The sequence below is a fragment of the Cuculus canorus genome, chromosome 12 (genome assembly GCF_017976375.1).
Source record: "Cuculus canorus isolate bCucCan1 chromosome 12, bCucCan1.pri, whole genome shotgun sequence".
In the NCBI taxonomy this organism is placed as follows: Eukaryota; Metazoa; Chordata; class Aves; order Cuculiformes; family Cuculidae; genus Cuculus; species Cuculus canorus.
The window spans coordinates 17,338,528-17,355,442 of record NC_071412.1 but is presented as its reverse complement, the minus strand read 5'-3'; the positions used below and the strand labels follow the sequence as shown (position 1 = coordinate 17,355,442).

Genomic DNA, 16,915 nt, shown 5'->3' with positions numbered 1-16,915 from the left:
CTCGATGTTCTCAAAGGTCTTTTCCAACCAAATAATTTATGAAAGCTGTCTGGTGGGCACTTAGAAAACAGCATTTGGGTTAAAAGCCTTACAAATCACCTTTTAAAGCTGTCCTGCGCCGTGCAGACCATTTTAAGAGCTGTCAGGGAGGCGAGTGTGGCTGGTATGTGGCTCTCGCAGCCTTTCATGGTCACTTGGCTTTTTTTAGAACACAAACAGCTCTTCTTGTAGAAAAACAGCGGCACTTGGCACTCGTGTCGGTGTCTGAGCAGCGGCGGCGCCTCTCCTTTTTTGGGAGAAGCCGAAGCGGGTCCCAGCTCGGGGTCCCTGCTGTGCCAAGAGCTTGCTTACAACCGGCCCTTTCTTTCCAAAGGGAAGGCTGGCAGCCGCTTAATGAACCGGGGCTAATTGGGAGGGGCGGGGTCCCCGCTGGACTCAGTTTCCCAGCAGGCACCGCGCGCTCGCCGTACTTCCGCTTCCGGTCCGCGAGCTGCGGGGCCCGGGTGCTGCTCCGGGCGCTGAGGAGGGGGCTCCGGTCTCCTGTCCCTTAGATTGCGGCTCCAGCCTGGGGTGGGAGCCTCAACACGGCCGCTCTGCATCCTCCAGGCCTCCTGTCCCTTTGATTGGGGCTCCAGGCTGAGGTAGGTGCCTCAACACCGCGACTCTAGGGGCTGCGGGCTGGGATAGGAGCCTCAATGCCATGGATCTGGGGGCTCCGGGGCTCCAGGCTGGGATAGGAGCCTCAACGCCATGGATCTGGGGGCTCCGGGGCTCCTGTCCCTTTAATTGGGGCTCCAGGCTGGAGTAGGAGCCTCAGCACTACAGCTCTGAGTGCTCCAGGCTGGGGTAGGAGCCTCAGCACCACAGCTCTGGGTGCTCCGTGCCTGTTGTTCCTTTGGTTAGTGCTCCAGGCTGAAGTTGGAAGTTCAACATAGTGGTCCGTGTTCTCCTGTCTCTTCCCTGTGTGCTCCCAGCGAGACTCCACCCCTGAGTTTTTAATGTTTTCTTGTCTGCTTGCGGTTGAATCTTGCTTTGAGTTGTTTTCTTCCCTTTCCAGAGCTTTGTGGGTCACACTCGTAGGCTTGGTGCTGCTCAGCAAGAAGGCTGTAATGTCTCTGCCGGAGTGGCACATCGCGGTGAAGCTGGCGGATCAGCCACTGGCTCCCAAATCCATCTTACATTTGCCGGAGACGGAGCTGGGAGAATGCCCGCTGGGTGGATGTAGCATCGCAAACCTTAAGCAGCTCATCACAGGCAAACTGCAGGAGTCTGTGCCAGACCCCGAGCTCATTGGTAGGTGCCTGTGGGGCAGACTGTGGAGTCCTACAGATTGTGACACAAAACTGCGGGGAGCTGCTGATGCTCTTGAAGGCAGAGAGGTCCTGCAGAGGGATCTGGACAAATTGGAGAGCTGGGCAAGCATGAACTGCATGAACTTTAATAGGGCAAGTGCCAGATTTTGCCCCTGGGACATGGCAACCCTGGATGTCCAGACACTGGCGAGTGAGAGGCCGGAAAGCAGCCCTGTGGAGAGGGATCTGGGAGTTCTTTATCAGGGACTGCAGGGATGGGATGAGGGGGAACGGTTTTAAGCTGAGAGAGGGGAAATCAAGATGAGATCTTGGGAAGAAATTTTGCTGTGAGGGTGGGGAGGCTCTGGCCCAGGTTGCCCAGAGAAATGGTGGCTGCCCCATCCCTGTTCAAGGCCAGTTTGGATGGGGCTTTGTGCTACCTGATCCAGTAGGAGGTGTCCCTCCCCATGGCAGGGTTTAGAACTGGATGGGCTCTGAGATCCCTTCCAACCCAAAGCATGCCATTATTCTGTGAATCTCAGCTCTGTGATTTTCCTGTGTTATGGAGTCCCTGTGCTTCTGACCAGATGAAGCGGCTGCACATGCAGAGCTGTGACTCCCAGGCAGTCCTCAGTTCCTGAAGCCCCCAGGCCCTTTCTGAGTGTGCCATCGATGTTTATCTTTGGTTGTTTCTCGCTCCTAGATCTGATCTACTGTGGCCGCAAGCTGAGAGATGACCAAACGCTTGATTTTTATGGCATCCAGTCTGGCTCCACTGTCCATGTCCTGCGCAAGTCCTGGCCTGAGCCTGACCAAAAACCAGGTGAGGAGGAGACACAGTGGGTTACCGCTTGGATCTCATAGAGATGTGTTTGTTGCAGGTCCCTTGTGACTGAGGAACAACTTCTCTTGTGATTTGTTCCTCGGAGGCTGATATGAGATTTGGAGGAGGAATTAATCCAAATATTGTATTGGAACTCTGTCTCTAACAGCAGAAATGAGTGTTTTGTTGTCTTGCTGATGGGAATGTTAAGGAATGAGCTACGTAATATGGAGACTGAGCACCCTTCCCTTAATTGACTGTAATCAATTTTAGGGTGTTGGCAGAGAATTGAGAGCAATGCGACTGGTTATTCAACTTGAGGGATGAGTGTTCCTCATCCACGCGACTGTACTGTAACATAGGTTAGTTTAGAGTTGTTACTTTGCTACAGTACCTCCTGTACGTGTAGGAGGATAGATCTATGTATTTTTACATGCCTGCAAGCTGAGAGTACAGTTCCCTGTGATGCTGCGGTAACCATACCGAGACATTTGCAGTCATTAGTCTGTGTCCTTCATCTCTGGGTCAATCAAATCCAGGGGAATTAAAGAATCACCACTGCTATTGCAGTGAGGAAGTCCCGGTGGCATCTAAAACAGCTGGTGAAGCTGGCAGAGGGAGAACTGTGTCTTGTTTTTTCCTCCCTCAGAACCAGTGGATAAAGTGGCAGCAGTACGGGAGTTCCGGGTCCTCCACACTGCCCTGCACAGCAGTCCTGCCTACAGAGATGCCGTGAGTGGGGTTTTGGGCTTTGCTCTCTGGGTGTCTTTTGTCTGTCTCCTTGGTGTGAAGAGAGTCCAGCGCCAAACCTCATTGTGTGATGCCACTGATCCACTCTGATTTCTCCGGCAGGTCTTCAAGATGCTGGGGAACAAGGAGTCACTGGACCAGATAATTGTGGCTACTCCCGGCCTCAGCAGTGACCCTGTTGCTTTAGGTGAGTCCAAATGTGATCCAGACAATCTGAGGAAAGCCAAATAGGGATAAGCATTGTTTAATTCCTGACATGGGAAATGGAGAGTTCCTCATGTCTGGACTAATTGTCTTTTTCGGTCCCTTTGTGGAGCGTAAGCGCCTGCTCAGGTGTCACAGTTGTGCTCTATGGGTGATGTTTGGGGATGGAAGTTGGCTTCATAAGGATTAGGGAACAGGAGCCCAAAGGAGAGCAGTGGGGATGAGTGCTTTCTGCTTGTTACAGAAACATTCCGGGTGGAATGTGGGATGCAGACACAGCCTGACGGGAGTGACTCGGGTGCCACATTTGATCCTGCCCTTAAGGTGGAGCTGTGCTGGAGCACAGCCTGTGGGATCTGCTGGGAAAGCCCCATAATTTGGACATGTGGCTGTGGTCGAGAGTCGCTCCAGGAAGATTCAAAAGGCTTTGACGAGAACAATCATAAAGTATTTATGGTGTCTGCTAGTGACTCAGTTCCTGAAAAACAATTAATTCTTTTGGATTTTCCCATGGCTTTGTTTGAGTGGCTCCTGCTTCTTGTATCCTGTCTTTTACTCACTGTGTTTCCTGGTCCCTCCCAGGAGTCCTCCAGGACAAGGATCTTTTTTCAGTGTTTGCAGACCCCAACATGCTGGACACGTAAGTTTGTGTAAGCCAGTGCAGTGACTAAGCAATGCTTTTGTTGCACTATTGTGTGAGATCACTTCTCACTGGGTGGGAGAAGGAGTTCTGCTTCTGCCTGCCAGTGCGGACACACCGGGATGGTGGGAACTGAGACTTTGATACGCGTCTACTCCTGCTGTAGGATTAGGCTGAAGTATATTTATAGAATCATGGAATGGCTTGAGTTGGAAAAAACCTCGAAGCCCATCCAGTTCCAACCCTTTGCCATGGGCAGGGACACCTCCCACTGGATCAGGTTGCTCCAAGCCGCATCCAACCTGGCCTTGAACACCTCCAGGGATGGGGCAGCTACCACTCCTCTGGGCAACCTGGGCCAGGACCTCCTCAGAGGAAAATATTTCTTCCTAAGATCTCATCTCAATCTCCCCTCTTTCATCTTAAAACCATTCCCCTTTATCCTATCCCTGCACTCACTGATCCAGAGCCAATCCCCAGCTTTCCTGGAGCCCCTTTCAGTACTAGAAGCCGCTCTAAATAGGCGTTTGCCGGACAGCAAAAGGCAGTTCCTGACATAAATTCTCTGCTGGTGTTGAGTTGCTGATTTCTTGGTTTCCCTGTGTGTGCGATTTGTTTTTCCACTGTTTCTCCTCAGGCTGATCCCAGCCCACCCTGCACTTGTGAATGCCATCGTACTTGTTCTGCACTCAGTGGCTGGCAGCACCCCACTCCCAGCCCCAGAGACGTCCTCCCGAGGCATGTCCTCTGGCTCCTACCGGGACATGCCAGGTACAGTCAGCCACTCAGATGAGTGGGGAACCTGCAGAGATCATGTGCTGCAACACGTGCTGAAAAAATCTGTGCTGTACTCCCACAGTCGTCCCCAGGCTGCAAGAAAGAGAGATTTGGGTTCCTGAGCTGGGAATGTACGCTGTGGTTTGACAGGCTTTATGCTGTATGAGACTCATCTGGTCCTCTTCAGCATCAGAAACTCTGCCAACCTTGTGTGCGCAGTGACTGTTGGTAGCAGAGTGCTGTGGCCTCTGTTTTGTGCAAACAACAGGCCTGACCTGTCTTCCTCTGACCTGCTGTGCTGAGGTCTCTGTTCAAACCGGTGTGTTAGCTTGGACTGAGCCTGCCTGCATGGCCAGGGACTCCATCAGACTCTCCTGTGGTGCCTAATTATAGAATCGCAGAATGGTTCCCGGTCTCCCCAGAACCTTCTCTTCTCCAGGCTGAACAACCCTAACTCTCTCAGCCTGTCCTTGTATGGGAGGTGCTCCACTCCTGGGATCATCTGTGTGGCCTCCTCTGGTCTCACTCCAACAGATCCATGTCCTAATCTGTGCCAGCACCTGTTTTTCTGCATCTGTTGATGCTCCTTTCTGTTGCAGGTGGCTTTCTGTTTGAAGGTATCTCTGACGATGAAGATGACTTCCACCAGGTAAGTGGCCAGGTTGGGTGGAACGGCTGTTTTGAACTTGCAATATAAGTATAACATTTAGCCCTTAGAGACCCCAAAAGTATTCTTTCTCCTCTGTCTTGAACAGTGTGAGCTGCTCTGGCTCTTGGAATCATTGTGAGACAAACACATGGATCGTGGTGTGCTTAGATGCTGTTCATGTTAGGATTTTCTTGAGTGCTGAGGTAGAGTCACACCAAAAGAATGCAGAAGCACAACTTCTAACAGCATTTGTACTCAGAGTGAATGCTTTCATAGTCAAATTGACGCAGAGCCAGAGTTGTGCATGGATGAGCATGGATGAGTAGCCTAGGAGCGTTGGTCCCTACTCTTCTGTAACGTAGGGAGGTTTTCCTCTCCAAAGTACTTTGTCCAGAGAAATTACACGTTGAGGCAAAAACGTGCCTGTCTGTGGTGAATTGTTTAGTTGTAGGCCAATAACACTTTGTTTTTAAGCTGATGTGTGATATATTAGAAGATTTACTGCCAGTTTCCGCAGCTTTGTAAAAGCGGAGGAACAAAGCACGTCGAAGTGTGTTGTGTTTATTCTTTAAAAGTTCCGCACTTGAGTCTCAAGTATTGTAGGAAAGTGATTCCCAGGGGTGAGCACATGAGCCAGATGTTACTGGGGACGTGGACACCAACCTCAGAGGTGTGTGGGGTTTCACTTTTCTCTATGCAGAGCACGAGATCTACACCATCCAGCAGCACTTCTGGTTCTCGCCCAGCTTCCCTTGGCTACACCGGGGCTGCTGGACCCCGGCCGATCACTCAGAGCGAGCTGGCGACCGCGCTGGCACTGGCGAGCACCCCAGAGAGCAGCTCCCACACGCCCACCCCTGGCACTCAGGTACAGTGGCAGTGCAGCAGGTAGGGAGATCTTTCTGGGCCATTAACTCAGTGCTCGACCTAGTGGAAGCCCTGCTTAGGTCTGGAAGTCCTCGCTGGTTTATTTTCTTATAGCTGGGGTCTCTGTACGGGCTTGGGGAGGTGTGATAGTTGTGGTGCAGCAGGCGTTGCTGCCTCTGGTTCCTGTGTTCTCCTGATTTGTATCCAACTTTCCTCCTAGGGTCACTCCTCTGGGACCTCCCCAATGTCGTCCAGTGTCCAGTCAGGGACACCCATCACCAATGACCTCTTCAGCCAAGCCTTGCAGCATGCCCTGCAGGCCTCAGGGCAGCCCAGCCTGCAGGTCAGTGTTGCTGCCTCTTCCTTTGGGAGCCCACAGAAGCTCCGTATCACATTAGGTGTTGCAGGGTGGAGGTGATTCTTCCAGCCACCTCCTGTGACAGGACATTAGGCTGAAAGGGGCATCACTGGTGAGGTGGTGCTTGCAGGAGGCATGACAGACTGACGCAAAAGTACTGAGTTGAAGTGAGAGGGGTGGGTTTGAGGAGTTTGCAGCAAGATTTTGAGCTTCTCCTACCTAGAGAGAGGTGGGAGAATCCAGCTGTGGAGAAGGCTATTTAATTTCTGCTTGGACTCTCACACCTACCCTTGGCTTCTTTTGTTTCCTGTCTGTAGAGCCAGTGGCAACCACAGCTTCAGCAGCTGCGAGACATGGGCATACATGATGATGAGCTAAGTCTCCGAGCCCTGCAGGCCACTGGAGGGGACATTCAGGCTGCCCTGGAGCTCATCTTTGCTGGTGGGGCTCTCTAGGGTTTTGGACAGGAGAGACTGGGCTGGTGCGTTGTAGTGAGGCAGCTGTGACATTCCTTAGTCTGGGGTTTGGCCCTGAAACCTTTTCTCTGCCCTGGGGTTCCTCTTCGCAGCACGGAGCAGTTGGGGTGGCTGCTCCTTTCCTTGCAAGTGGGCAGCGTGCCTCTGTTTAAGAGCATTGACCATGCTGAGGGCAGCCCCTCAAGCTCCAGAGACCTCTCTCCAGCCTCCTCCTTCCAATCACCAGAGGAAGAGACCTCAGAACTTTGTCCAGCAAGGAGAAAGAGGTGGCTTTGTGTCTTGGAAACCTACCGTTCTGCAGCCTTAGATCTGCCAACACATTCTCCTGCCTGTTGTTTCATTCTCGGCTGCCTGCCGTGCCTCAGTTGAGCTTGTTTTGCTGTTGTGCTCCCTCTGTGTTTAACTATTAAATGCACTGAGTTCACTTGCTTGTTGTTTGGGGGGTTGTGTTCCACGTCTTCAAGGCAATGTGCTCATTACATGGTGGCTGGAGGAAAGGCTGTACCTGCTCTAGGGCAGCAGAGGGCACTCCTCTTACAGAGCAAACCTGCATCTGTTAGGAGAGCAGTGTTTTGTAGAATCAGAGTCGTTAGGTTGGAAAGCACCTTTGACATCGAGTCCAACCATACCTGTCCACTACTGAACCAGATCCCTGAGCACCTCATCTGCCCGTCTTTTAAACCCCTCCAGGGATGGAGACTCTACCGCTGCCCCGGGCAGCCTTTGCCAGGGCCTGAGAACCCTTTCTGTGAGGAAACTTTTCCTGATGCCTAATCTGAAATTCTTCTGGTGCAGCTTGAGGCCCTTTCCTCTTGTCCTATCGCCCATCACTTGGAAGAAGAGACCAAGACCCTCCTCACCACAACCTCCTTTCAAGCAGTTGTAGAGAGTGTTAAGGTCTGCCCTCAGCCACCTTTTCTCCAGGCTAAACAACCCGAGGTCCCTCAGCCACCTCTTATAAGGCTTGTACTCCAGCCCCTTCTCCAGCTTCTTTGCCCTTCTGTGAACATGCTCCAGTCTGGGCTGTAGTTGACCTGCGTAGACACTCTGCCCTCAGTTAGGCCAATAAAAAAGAACTATTTGTGTTACAGATTTCCAGGAAAGAGCTTTGGAGAAGCAGTGTCTCCCCCTTAGTAGAAGCTTGTTTGTTTTCAGTTGTGTTCAGTGAGGCTGGTGTTGTCCTGCAAGCTGACAAGGTGTGCAGGAGTTCACAGCCACTACAAGGTGACAGTAAAAAATGACAAGCCATGAGGGTTGAGGCAGTTTCCAGAGTGTGAGGTGCTGCCAACTAACTTGAGAGAAATGCTTTCTATTTAAACAATGAGGTGCTCAGAGATGTGGTTTAGTAGGACAGGTACCTTTGGACTCGATCTCAAAGGTCTTTTCTAACCAAATGGTTCTATGATTCTTCTCTCTGACACAGGTTAGTCCGTCTACAGCCAGGGTTTTCCAAAGTGCCTTCTAATCCTGGGTGTTCCTTTCGAGGTGCCTCAGACCTGAGCCACGAAGACAATCAAAGGCTGTAATTACAGCCAGTGGGAGCTGTGAGCAGCCAGAACCAGAGCTGGGCTTGGCTTTGCTCCGATTGTTCTGTCGAGATTAACAAGGCATGAAAACTGCTTTGCCTGAAATGCCACCATGCGTTAGTAGGGAAGCTAAAAGCAGAGAAATGCTTCCCTACCTCCAGGCTGCCTGTGCTCCTCTAATTCCTCTCCCAGTGCTAGGATCACTTGCTGATACGATCTCAGCTATCACCATGCTGGATTGTTCTCCGCAGGGTAGCCCATTGACTGATAGACTTTAATCCTCTCTAGAGGATTAAGTCTCTTGGAGGGAGGGACTTTTTTATTTTTCAATATGTAGGAGATAAGACATGATGGACATAACCGGCTTTGGTGACTTGATACAGCATCCAGGTTACTGCCCTCGTTACCTACCTTGGAAACCCAGTCCAGCTGATGGCTGTAGTTTTACGCATATAAAAACTGATTCATTTCTGCCTGTCCTTGATGCCTCCGCTCTTTGCTTTGCTGGGGGAGCAGATAAGCCCAATACTCAGCATCCTCCCTCTCTTCCCCACTGGGGAGACAAGCCCTGCTGTCAGCTCTCAATCCTCCCAGCCTAGCTGGGGATTAGCTGTATCACAGATGCTGCTGCCCAGAGCAGGAAATCGCCTTTACAGGCTCTCACAGACCTGCTCAGAGCTGGCAGGACTTGCTTTGGGCCCAGGGCGACTTGTTCAGACCAGTGTGGGACTTTAGTATCGCTAAATGGTATTTCTCTTCTCTCTGACATTGCTCTTATTTGATCACTTTGACCCATGTTGTGGATTAAATACTTTCTTCTGTTATAATCACTATTTCTGCTTCTTCCTGTGCCCCTAGATAATCGAGAATTGCCTGGATGCGTGGTATGCACAGAACTTCATTCCCATTTCTTTCCCAAACTGTGTTACTTGGCTTGCAGTACCACATCAGACACATTCTCTGTCTGAACCGGCAGAGAAGAACTTGGCACCGTTGTTGTTCACGACGCGACTGATGCGTGCGCTTCGCTTCCCTCATCTCGCCTGCCTTTGGCTGCCGAGAATAGACATGCTCAGCAACCAGGCAAATTTAGAGATGCAGAGATGGGAAGGGAAGCTCTGCCTGGCTCCTGCAGGGCTGGTGGTGGAGGAGGAGGAGGAGGAAGGGAAACTTTGCTGTAGGAGCTCTTGCAGGAGAGCAGACACTCAGAGTGACTTAAAAGTTGCTCTGCAGAAGCCAGGTGAGTGCTGCCTTCCCTCCTGTGCCAATGGCCTCCTGCCTCCCAGCTTTGAAAGGAAAGTGAGGCCAGCAGCCACCTCTGTGTGCAGAGAAAGCTCAGAGAGAGAAACCAGATTGGAGGAAGCTGCAGGAGGCACACGCTCGTTTGGAGAGGCCCTTTCCCTGAGTTTAGCAGCCTAAATGTGGCTTTTGGGGGTGCTGCATGAGGTCTCTTGTCTGAGCCAGCTGTACTGACTTCTACAGTCGTTGGAGGAGAGTATATCCTGAGAGATTGAACAAAACTGGAATGACTCTGGGAGGTGCTAATGTCTGTGGGTTGCTGAGAAAGCAGCTATGTCCAGGTGCTGACTTGTCAGTGGCTGAAGACAACTCTTGCTCTTTCACAGCGAATTGTGATACGCTGCCTCCCACCTGCCTGTTCTGTATGGTCTATCCTTGCTGCCACTGCCCTGACACCTTCCCCCCCCCTCCTAGCTTCTCCCATGCTTGGGTTAGAGGTGCATCCGTTCGAGTTGGGTTTTAGCTTATCTGTATCCTGCCCAATCTCCACCACACTCTGTTCGCCAGCCAAACTATCTGTGGCCGGCACTGCTGCGGGAGCAGCCTGGGTGGTGCTTGTCTGACCCTTGGGAGAGGTGGAGATCAGACCTCAGTTCCCCAACGTAAGCGCTTTCAGTAACAACTTTCTGGTTCTGACATCAAAGAGAAATGTTTGGTTCAGTTCCTCTTTTGCCTGTAGTGGAGCTGACAAGGGAAGCAGTGACAGCGGGTGTTTGCGGTAGTAATGGGAGCAGCTGTTTGTACTCCTGTGTTTTCATTAACTTTGTCATTTGTTCTGGTGCTTGACCGCCAATGCTGGCACACTGGGGGCACCTGAAAGGCTTGGCAGTTTGGCTGGGATCTCAGCTCTTCGCTCTGCTTTTCTCCTTTGCCTGCCTCAATGGCTTTTTCACCATTTCTGCCTTGTCTTTTCCTGCCCAAGATGGTCCTGAGCTGGCTGGCTCCATGAGGAGCAAAGTGATGGTGTGGGGGGTGGCTTTCCAGCGAAAGGGTGAAATGAAGACAGAGCAGAATCCTAGGCTGCTGAATTACCCCAACCCACGTGACTGCTACTTCCGTGTTCCTCTGTTTTCACAATGATGCTGGAGCCTTCCCACATCTCAAGTGAACACAACTGGCAAGATCTGTTCCGGGAGGAAACATTGATGCTTGAGGTAAATTGTTTATGAGCAGACACAGTCTCTCTGGTGTGGGTGTGCTTGGGTGGTTTGGATCACATCATAAACCACCCAAATTTCAAGCCTTGATTCCTGATTTCCAGTGACTAGTGTTGTAGAGATTTCCCCTCATCCTCTCACGTGTCTCCAGTATTTCAGAGTGTTTCTTCCTTGCTCTCCAAGCCAAATGGAGGTTCTGTGTGTCCCCTGCTTGCAGGACCCCAGCACAGGAACCAATTCCCTCTCTGGGCAAGGTGGCAGAGCACCTTAAACGAGCGTTGGTGTTTTCTGCAGCTCCATGCACAAACAAACATGCAGAAGATAGAGGGATCATCATTGCAGTGCCCCTGCTCTGCATGGATGTGTGCTGAGCTGGGGGAACAGTCTTCTCACCAGCACAGTGTGGAGCTACACGCGCTGCCCCCACTTCTTCTTTAGTGCATCAGTTCTGGTGAAGGTGACCTTCTCCAGTGCTCCAGGATGCAGCGGCTCAGCGGCTCCCTTGGGATTTGCTAGAGCAGCTTTGGCAGCCTGGCAGACTGTGAACGGCAGCGGGGAACTTGCCTGGCAGAGTCCTTGCTCATCAGCTCGCTTTCTTTGCAAAGGGCTCAGTGGTTTCCTGGCTGCTTTCAGCTTTGTCCTTGTTGGGAATGCCAAAGAGTCAGGAAACACATAATTTTAAGTTAGCTTTGCGCTGGTTTGATGGTCTTCCTGGGGGCCAGGACAAAGGGAAGGGGGGCAGTGGGACCTGGTGGGATTTCCTTGGTGATAATGGAATGTTGGTCTTACTCTTTCTCAGGCAAACCTTTGAGGAAGGTGGAAAGAGTTTTACTGATGCTGGGACAACTGATCAGGAATACAGTGAGAGCCCAAAGGTCAGGGCAGGTGATACAGTGCGGCTTCCCAGCAGTTTGTGTCCCATAGGACTCTCCCTTTTCTGGCATGAACCAAGTTTTCTGGTGCAATCCCAAGCACAAACACAAGCTGGGCAGAGGATGGATTGGGAGCAGCCCTGGAGAGAAGGACAACGTGAGAAGGCAAAGTGCACGTGCAGTGCAGAAAGCCAATCGTGTCCTGGGCTGCATCCAAAACCATGGGACCAGCAGGGAGAGGGAGGGGATTCTGCCCGTCTGCTCTGCACTGGTGAGACCCTGCCTGAAGCCCTGTGTTCAATTCTGAAGTCTTCAGCACAGGAAGAACATGGAGCTATTACAGTGAGGCCAGAGGAGGCCACGAAGATGATCCAAGGGCTAGAGCACCTCCCATACGAGGACAGGCTGAGGGATTTGGAGAAGGGAAGGCTCCAGGGAGACTTTGGAGAAGCTTCTAGTACTGAAAGGGGCTCCAGGAAAGCTGAGGAGGGGCTCTGGATCAGGGAGTGCAGGGGAAATGGTTTTGAGCTGAAAGAGGGGAAATTGAGATGAGATCTTAGGAAGAAATGGTTTTTTTGTGAGATGGGGGAGGCCCTGTCCCAGGTTGCCCAGAGCAGTGGTGGCTGCCCCATCCCTGGAGGTGTTCCAGGCCAGGTTGGATGGGGCTTGGAGCAACCTCATCCAGTGGGAGGTGTCCCTGCCCAGGGCAGGGGGTTGGAACTGGATAGGCTTCAATGTCTCTTCCAACCCAAACAATTTTAGTGATTCTATGACTTCAGTCGCCAAGAGTCCATTTAAGGAACTGTGTTTTTCACAGATAGGAGTCCATATGATGTGAACTGGAGAACAGCACAATAAACCAGTGTGATTTTATGGCAACTGACTCCGGTTTAACTTGATGAAAGCAAAAATGCACTGAAAATGTCAGACCATGAAAATATTTATTTCCTAATGTTTTCTTCTATATTTATCGTGTCTTAATATTTACAACTCGCAGTGTTTATGAATAATCCTGTGATTTATAGTAGTGCACGTATTTCTAGTTTGAGTATGGTAAGCAAAAGGAAAGTTCAGAGGGAAGAAGATAAACATCCTCTGGTGTATCCGTTGAAGTCAAGACAATGGCTGAGCCACGGGCTTTGAACATGAACCTTCCTGACCCATCTCCCCGAACTGAGCCTGGAAACTTTCCACAAAACAAAAAACCCAATGCTTTTAAGGTGAGATCAAGGATTTAGGGGAGTGTGTCTGACTGCATAATGTCACCAGATGACTTCTGGGTGTTCCAGGCTGCCAACAAGCAGAAAGTTTGTAGTAAAATCACTTTGAGACTCTATTTTTTCCCCTACAACTGAAATAAACACCTTCTTGGTTTAAAAGCGTTCAGTAGGGTGCGTTAGTGTAGGTGTTGAGTTTTAGGGAGAAGCTGAAGAGCTGTGGGCTGTCACTCCAGGGGTGATAAAGACATCAAATAGACAATGTAGGATCATAGAGTCCCCTGTCTTCCTGCAGTGGCCAGTAACAGACGCTGCAGAACAGCTTGGCAAGAGGAGAAGGATCCATCCCTAATAGATTTCCCAACATCCAGTGATCTGAGGGAGTTTTAAAGCTAGAAAGAGGGTGTTAATTAACAGATCCTACGTGTTTTTCTTTGAACACAGATAAACTGGTGGCTTCTGTGCCACCCTGCAGCAGGGAGCCCTGTGGTTTGGTCACAGGCTCAAAATCCATGACGCACAAGAGTGTTCATCGGCTGGAAGGAGGCGGCGATGTGCAGCCCTGGGACTGCAGCGCAGGTAACGTCTGTCACACTGAAGTGGCACCGGTCCCAGTAAGGCTCTGAGATTTGATTCTGTGGGGGCCTGGGACTGCTGTGGCCGCTGAAGTAGCACCAGGTGACAAGGACAGTGAAGGGGAGTCAGGCAGTCAGGGAGAAAGCTGACACTTAATCTCTGAAGCAGAAGGATTGCTAATGGTAGCAAAACACTCAGTGTGCTGCCCTGACAGAGCCAACTCCACACTGTTGGCCTCAGCTGGGTTGTTTGCCTGTTCCAGGGAAGGAGTGCTGTCTCCAGAGGCTTCCTTTCCGAGGTGTAGCTCCCCGGCATTAAATGCTTTGATCCCAAAGGATCCTCAGCTACGCCTGCTTTAATCATCCTGTGGCTCCTGCCAGCTGGTGTCTGGTCACGCAAGTTCATGTCCATTTATTCTTCCTCCACCTCATTCTTCATTCTTCTTTTCCTCCCCTCCTAAAGCCTGTGACCTGGTTGTTTATGGCTTCCTGCAATCTCTTTCCTGAATGAGCCATGTGGGAGTTGGCTGAACGCAGAATAACCAGGAAGCAGGTGACAGGCACGAAGCCTGGACAAGGAAGGGCAGATGAGAGGCAGGAAGAAAGAGGAGTTCTTCTCTGCCCAGGCCCTCATCCCTTTCAAGAGTTTTGACAGGTCACAGGGAAAATTAAGTCAAACGGGTCCAGCACATGGTGAGATCCTGAGCTGTTCCTCCTCTCCTGCTGGAAGAGATGGCAGACTTCCTATGGCTGAGGGAAAGAGAAAACAGTGCATCTGTGGCGCTGAGCCTTCGTGACACCAGGCAGGCTTTGAATTTAGAGCCAAGGACAGTGATGAAGTGCAGGCACTTACCTTCTGCGTCATTTGGCCCAGGGCTGGCTAGCAGGGGCCAAAGTGGGAGGGCGAAGCAGGAGACAGACCACTTCTTAGAGGTCTCTCACTTCCTGGCGAGACAGCTATCGCTGTTGGAATTAGTTGAACGCTGCAAGGTCCACTTATTTTCTTTAAAATAGTTTACTTTCCTGAGTAGCCTCTACCTAATCTTAGATGCCTGGCCAGCTTGGGCAGGTTCTGTTGGCATTTTTCTCAGCAGTGGTTTGAAGCAGTTTCTTGGGGACCAAATTACTTTGATTCCCCAGAGACTTAAATTCCACCTGCAGGGGATGGGAGAGCAGATTGAGGAGAGTGAACCTCAACTTGTGTGTTACCAGAGGGAATTCGTGTGTTTAATGGAGCTGATAAAGGGGGTCAGTAAGTTTGTCTATGGGGTGGTGGGTGCTGGACCCTTCGTAGGATCATTCAAAGCAGCTGGCAGATGTGGGAATTGGTTTTGCTGAGGAGGCTGCTGTGCCCGCTGCTGGAGTGTAGCCATTCTCACCGGAGAGCGTGGTAGCTGCTCTGCAGCACATGGCAATGCTGTCCTGAAATCCAGGCCATGCCAGGAAGCAGAGGAGGGCACTGGTTAAGAAAGGAGACACCAGGAGTCACAGGTGAGCAAACCACAATCTGGCTTGCTGGGTCCTCGCAGGGAGACAGAGCTGATGTGCCTGTGCAGATACAGCAATGAGCAGCTCTCCCAGTGGGAGCATGGCAGATCCGTCTCCACAAAGTAACTTGTTTCTATCCTTTTCATTTTAACCGTCTTTTAATTGGGAAGGACTCTGCATTGGAGTTTATTTACTCTGCCTGAAGCCTTCGGTCTGTGGGGCGTGCGTGCTTTTGGCAGTCTGTTTTGCCGATATGCATCTGTGTCACCTCCTTTCCTGCTCGGTCAGTGAGTTCTCACTGAATCACTATTGACTGCGCTGCTTGTTAACGTGACAAGCATTCCGGTGAAACGTATTTGCCAGCCAAATGGATATTTGCAATGGAAAGGATGAGGTGTTGTTTTGGATTACCTGGATGATGTGAGTGAGTTTGTGGCTACTCCTAGGGGCAGGAGCTCCGCAAGCTCAGTGAGATCAGTGAATTGGGTCATGAAGCTCTGCTCTGGGAGGTTCTGCCTGGGGTTTCCTCAGCAGTGGAGAGGGAAGTGTGGGAGAAGGAGGACCCCCAGCCAGCGGTTTTGCTCTGCTCTCCCAGGAGCTGAACGTGAGATGGCTCTAGCGCGTGTTTCCTTTGGCAAGTCAAAGGGCTTGAAATTCTTTACTGGGAGGGTGATGAGGCCCTGGCACAGGTTGTCCAGTGAAGATGTGGCTGCCCTATCCCTGGAGGTGTTCAAAGCCAGGTTGGATGAAGCTTTGAGCACCCTGATCAAGTGGAAGGTGTCCTTGGCCATAGCAGGGAGTTGTAACTGGATGGGCTTTGAGGTCCCTTCCAAACAAACCATTCTATGAGAAGACATCCTGGGGCACATGCTTCCTTCTCCCCTTCTCTGATTCACTTTTAAAGCCATGGGAGTGACATTTAGCACAAGGGGGCTTCTGACCCATGTGGTGACACTTCTCAGGGCAGTAGATTTACTGTGCTATCCTTGAGCATCGTGGCAGAACGGAGACAGGGAGGTACACCAACTGATCACCCTCCCCTCAACTCAGTCCAGCAGGGCTGTGGCTTTAGGAGGGGGTGGTTGAGGTTGTGATAGCTGTCTGAGGAATGTGAGCTGGGGGGAGGATTTCTGTGTTGCAAGCAGAATGCAGCAGTTTACTGATATATGATCCACTCTGCTTCCTTCCCACCTGTTTTTGTCATCTGAGGACTGAAAGACCAGCAGCAAAAGAAACAGCGGAATTGTTTTCCTCTCAAAGTCCACGCCTGTAGCTCTGCTTGCTCCCAAAGGCAAAAATACAAGGGGTAAGAAACTGAAGCTCTGGTCTTCCAAAGCTCTGTGATGCCTCTTTATACTTTGTGTCCCAGCCTTACAGGATATGGGTCTGTCCTGCAGCAGGGTCCCTGCAGAGGTGGGATTTAACAGAGGGTTTACAATGCTCTGTGTCAAAACATACAGTCTCCCAATCCCATCTTGGGAGGGACTATGGACACACGTGTGCATGTGTGGCGTGATGGACCTGGTGAGCATCCTCAGCCCTTTGTGTTCATAAGATCTCTCATAAGTCTTCTGCTGAAGCTGACATGGCTGATAACAGCCAAAGATCAAGATCCACTTGCCAGGTTTCTGGAAGACGTGGTCCAACAGAGAAGAGATCTGCTTGGCTTTTGCAGGTATAAGAATGTTTGTTGTGTTTTTACCCGTGGAAGATTTATCTGTGTTCAGACTCATTGTGCCACATTTCTCATGGTCACATTCCTGACCTGGAGTTGGCAGGTGATTGTTGTGTTCCTGCGAACAGTGTTCTTACGTACCTGCTCTCATCTAATGGAAAAGGTGCCAACCAAAGCGGGAGATTTCATAACAGTTGGACTGCCTGGACCACAAACATCCCAGCAGTCTGTCTCCTCTGCAGCGATGAATAAAACCATTCCTCTTAAGGA

At 51.0% G+C, this 16,915-nt stretch overlaps 2 protein-coding genes across 4 annotated transcripts in view; both read left to right on the top strand.

Annotated features, from left to right (window-relative positions):
* Positions 1-454: 454 nt before the first annotated feature.
* On the top strand, positions 455-10,711 carry UBL7 (ubiquitin like 7). Of its 2 annotated transcripts, none has more exons than XM_054077887.1 (11): positions 455-641; positions 1,058-1,293; positions 1,996-2,115; positions 2,765-2,847; positions 2,968-3,052; positions 3,652-3,709; positions 4,347-4,480; positions 5,086-5,135; positions 5,836-6,003; positions 6,223-6,345; positions 10,584-10,711. In XM_054077887.1, the coding sequence occupies exons 2-11, from the start codon at positions 1,110-1,112 to the stop codon at positions 10,608-10,610; spliced, it is 1,032 nt and encodes a 343-aa protein (XP_053933862.1). In that variant the 5' UTR covers positions 455-641; positions 1,058-1,109; the 3' UTR covers positions 10,611-10,711. The 2 variants fall into 2 exon arrangements, with proteins under 2 accessions (XP_053933862.1, XP_009567159.2); XM_009568864.2 differs by lacking the exon at positions 10,584-10,711 and adding an exon at positions 6,678-9,378.
* SEMA7A (semaphorin 7A (John Milton Hagen blood group)) overlaps positions 10,677-16,915 on the top strand; it is a 41,435-nt gene continuing 35,196 nt past the window's right edge. The window contains exons 1-3 of one of the 2 annotated variants that reach the window (XM_054077876.1): positions 10,677-10,815; positions 11,618-11,693; positions 13,352-13,486. In XM_054077876.1, coding sequence (XP_053933851.1) covers positions 13,420-13,486 — 67 coding nt within the window. In that variant the 5' untranslated portion in view covers positions 10,677-10,815; positions 11,618-11,693; positions 13,352-13,419. The remainder of the gene's footprint in view (positions 10,816-11,617; positions 11,694-13,351; positions 13,487-16,915) is intronic. The other variant, XM_054077875.1, reaches the window with a different exon arrangement.

Coding starts and splice junctions, on each gene's coding strand:
- UBL7 (XM_009568864.2), top strand. CDS start 1,110: ATGTCTCTGCCGGAGTGGCACATCGCGGTGAAGCTGGCGGATCAGCCA. Junction 2,848..2,967: donor GTCCTGCCTACAGAGATGCC/GTGAGTGGGGTT, acceptor TTTCTCCGGCAG/GTCTTCAAGATGCTGGGGAA. Junction 4,481..5,085: donor CTCCTACCGGGACATGCCAG/GTACAGTCAGCC, acceptor TTTCTGTTGCAG/GTGGCTTTCTGTTTGAAGGT.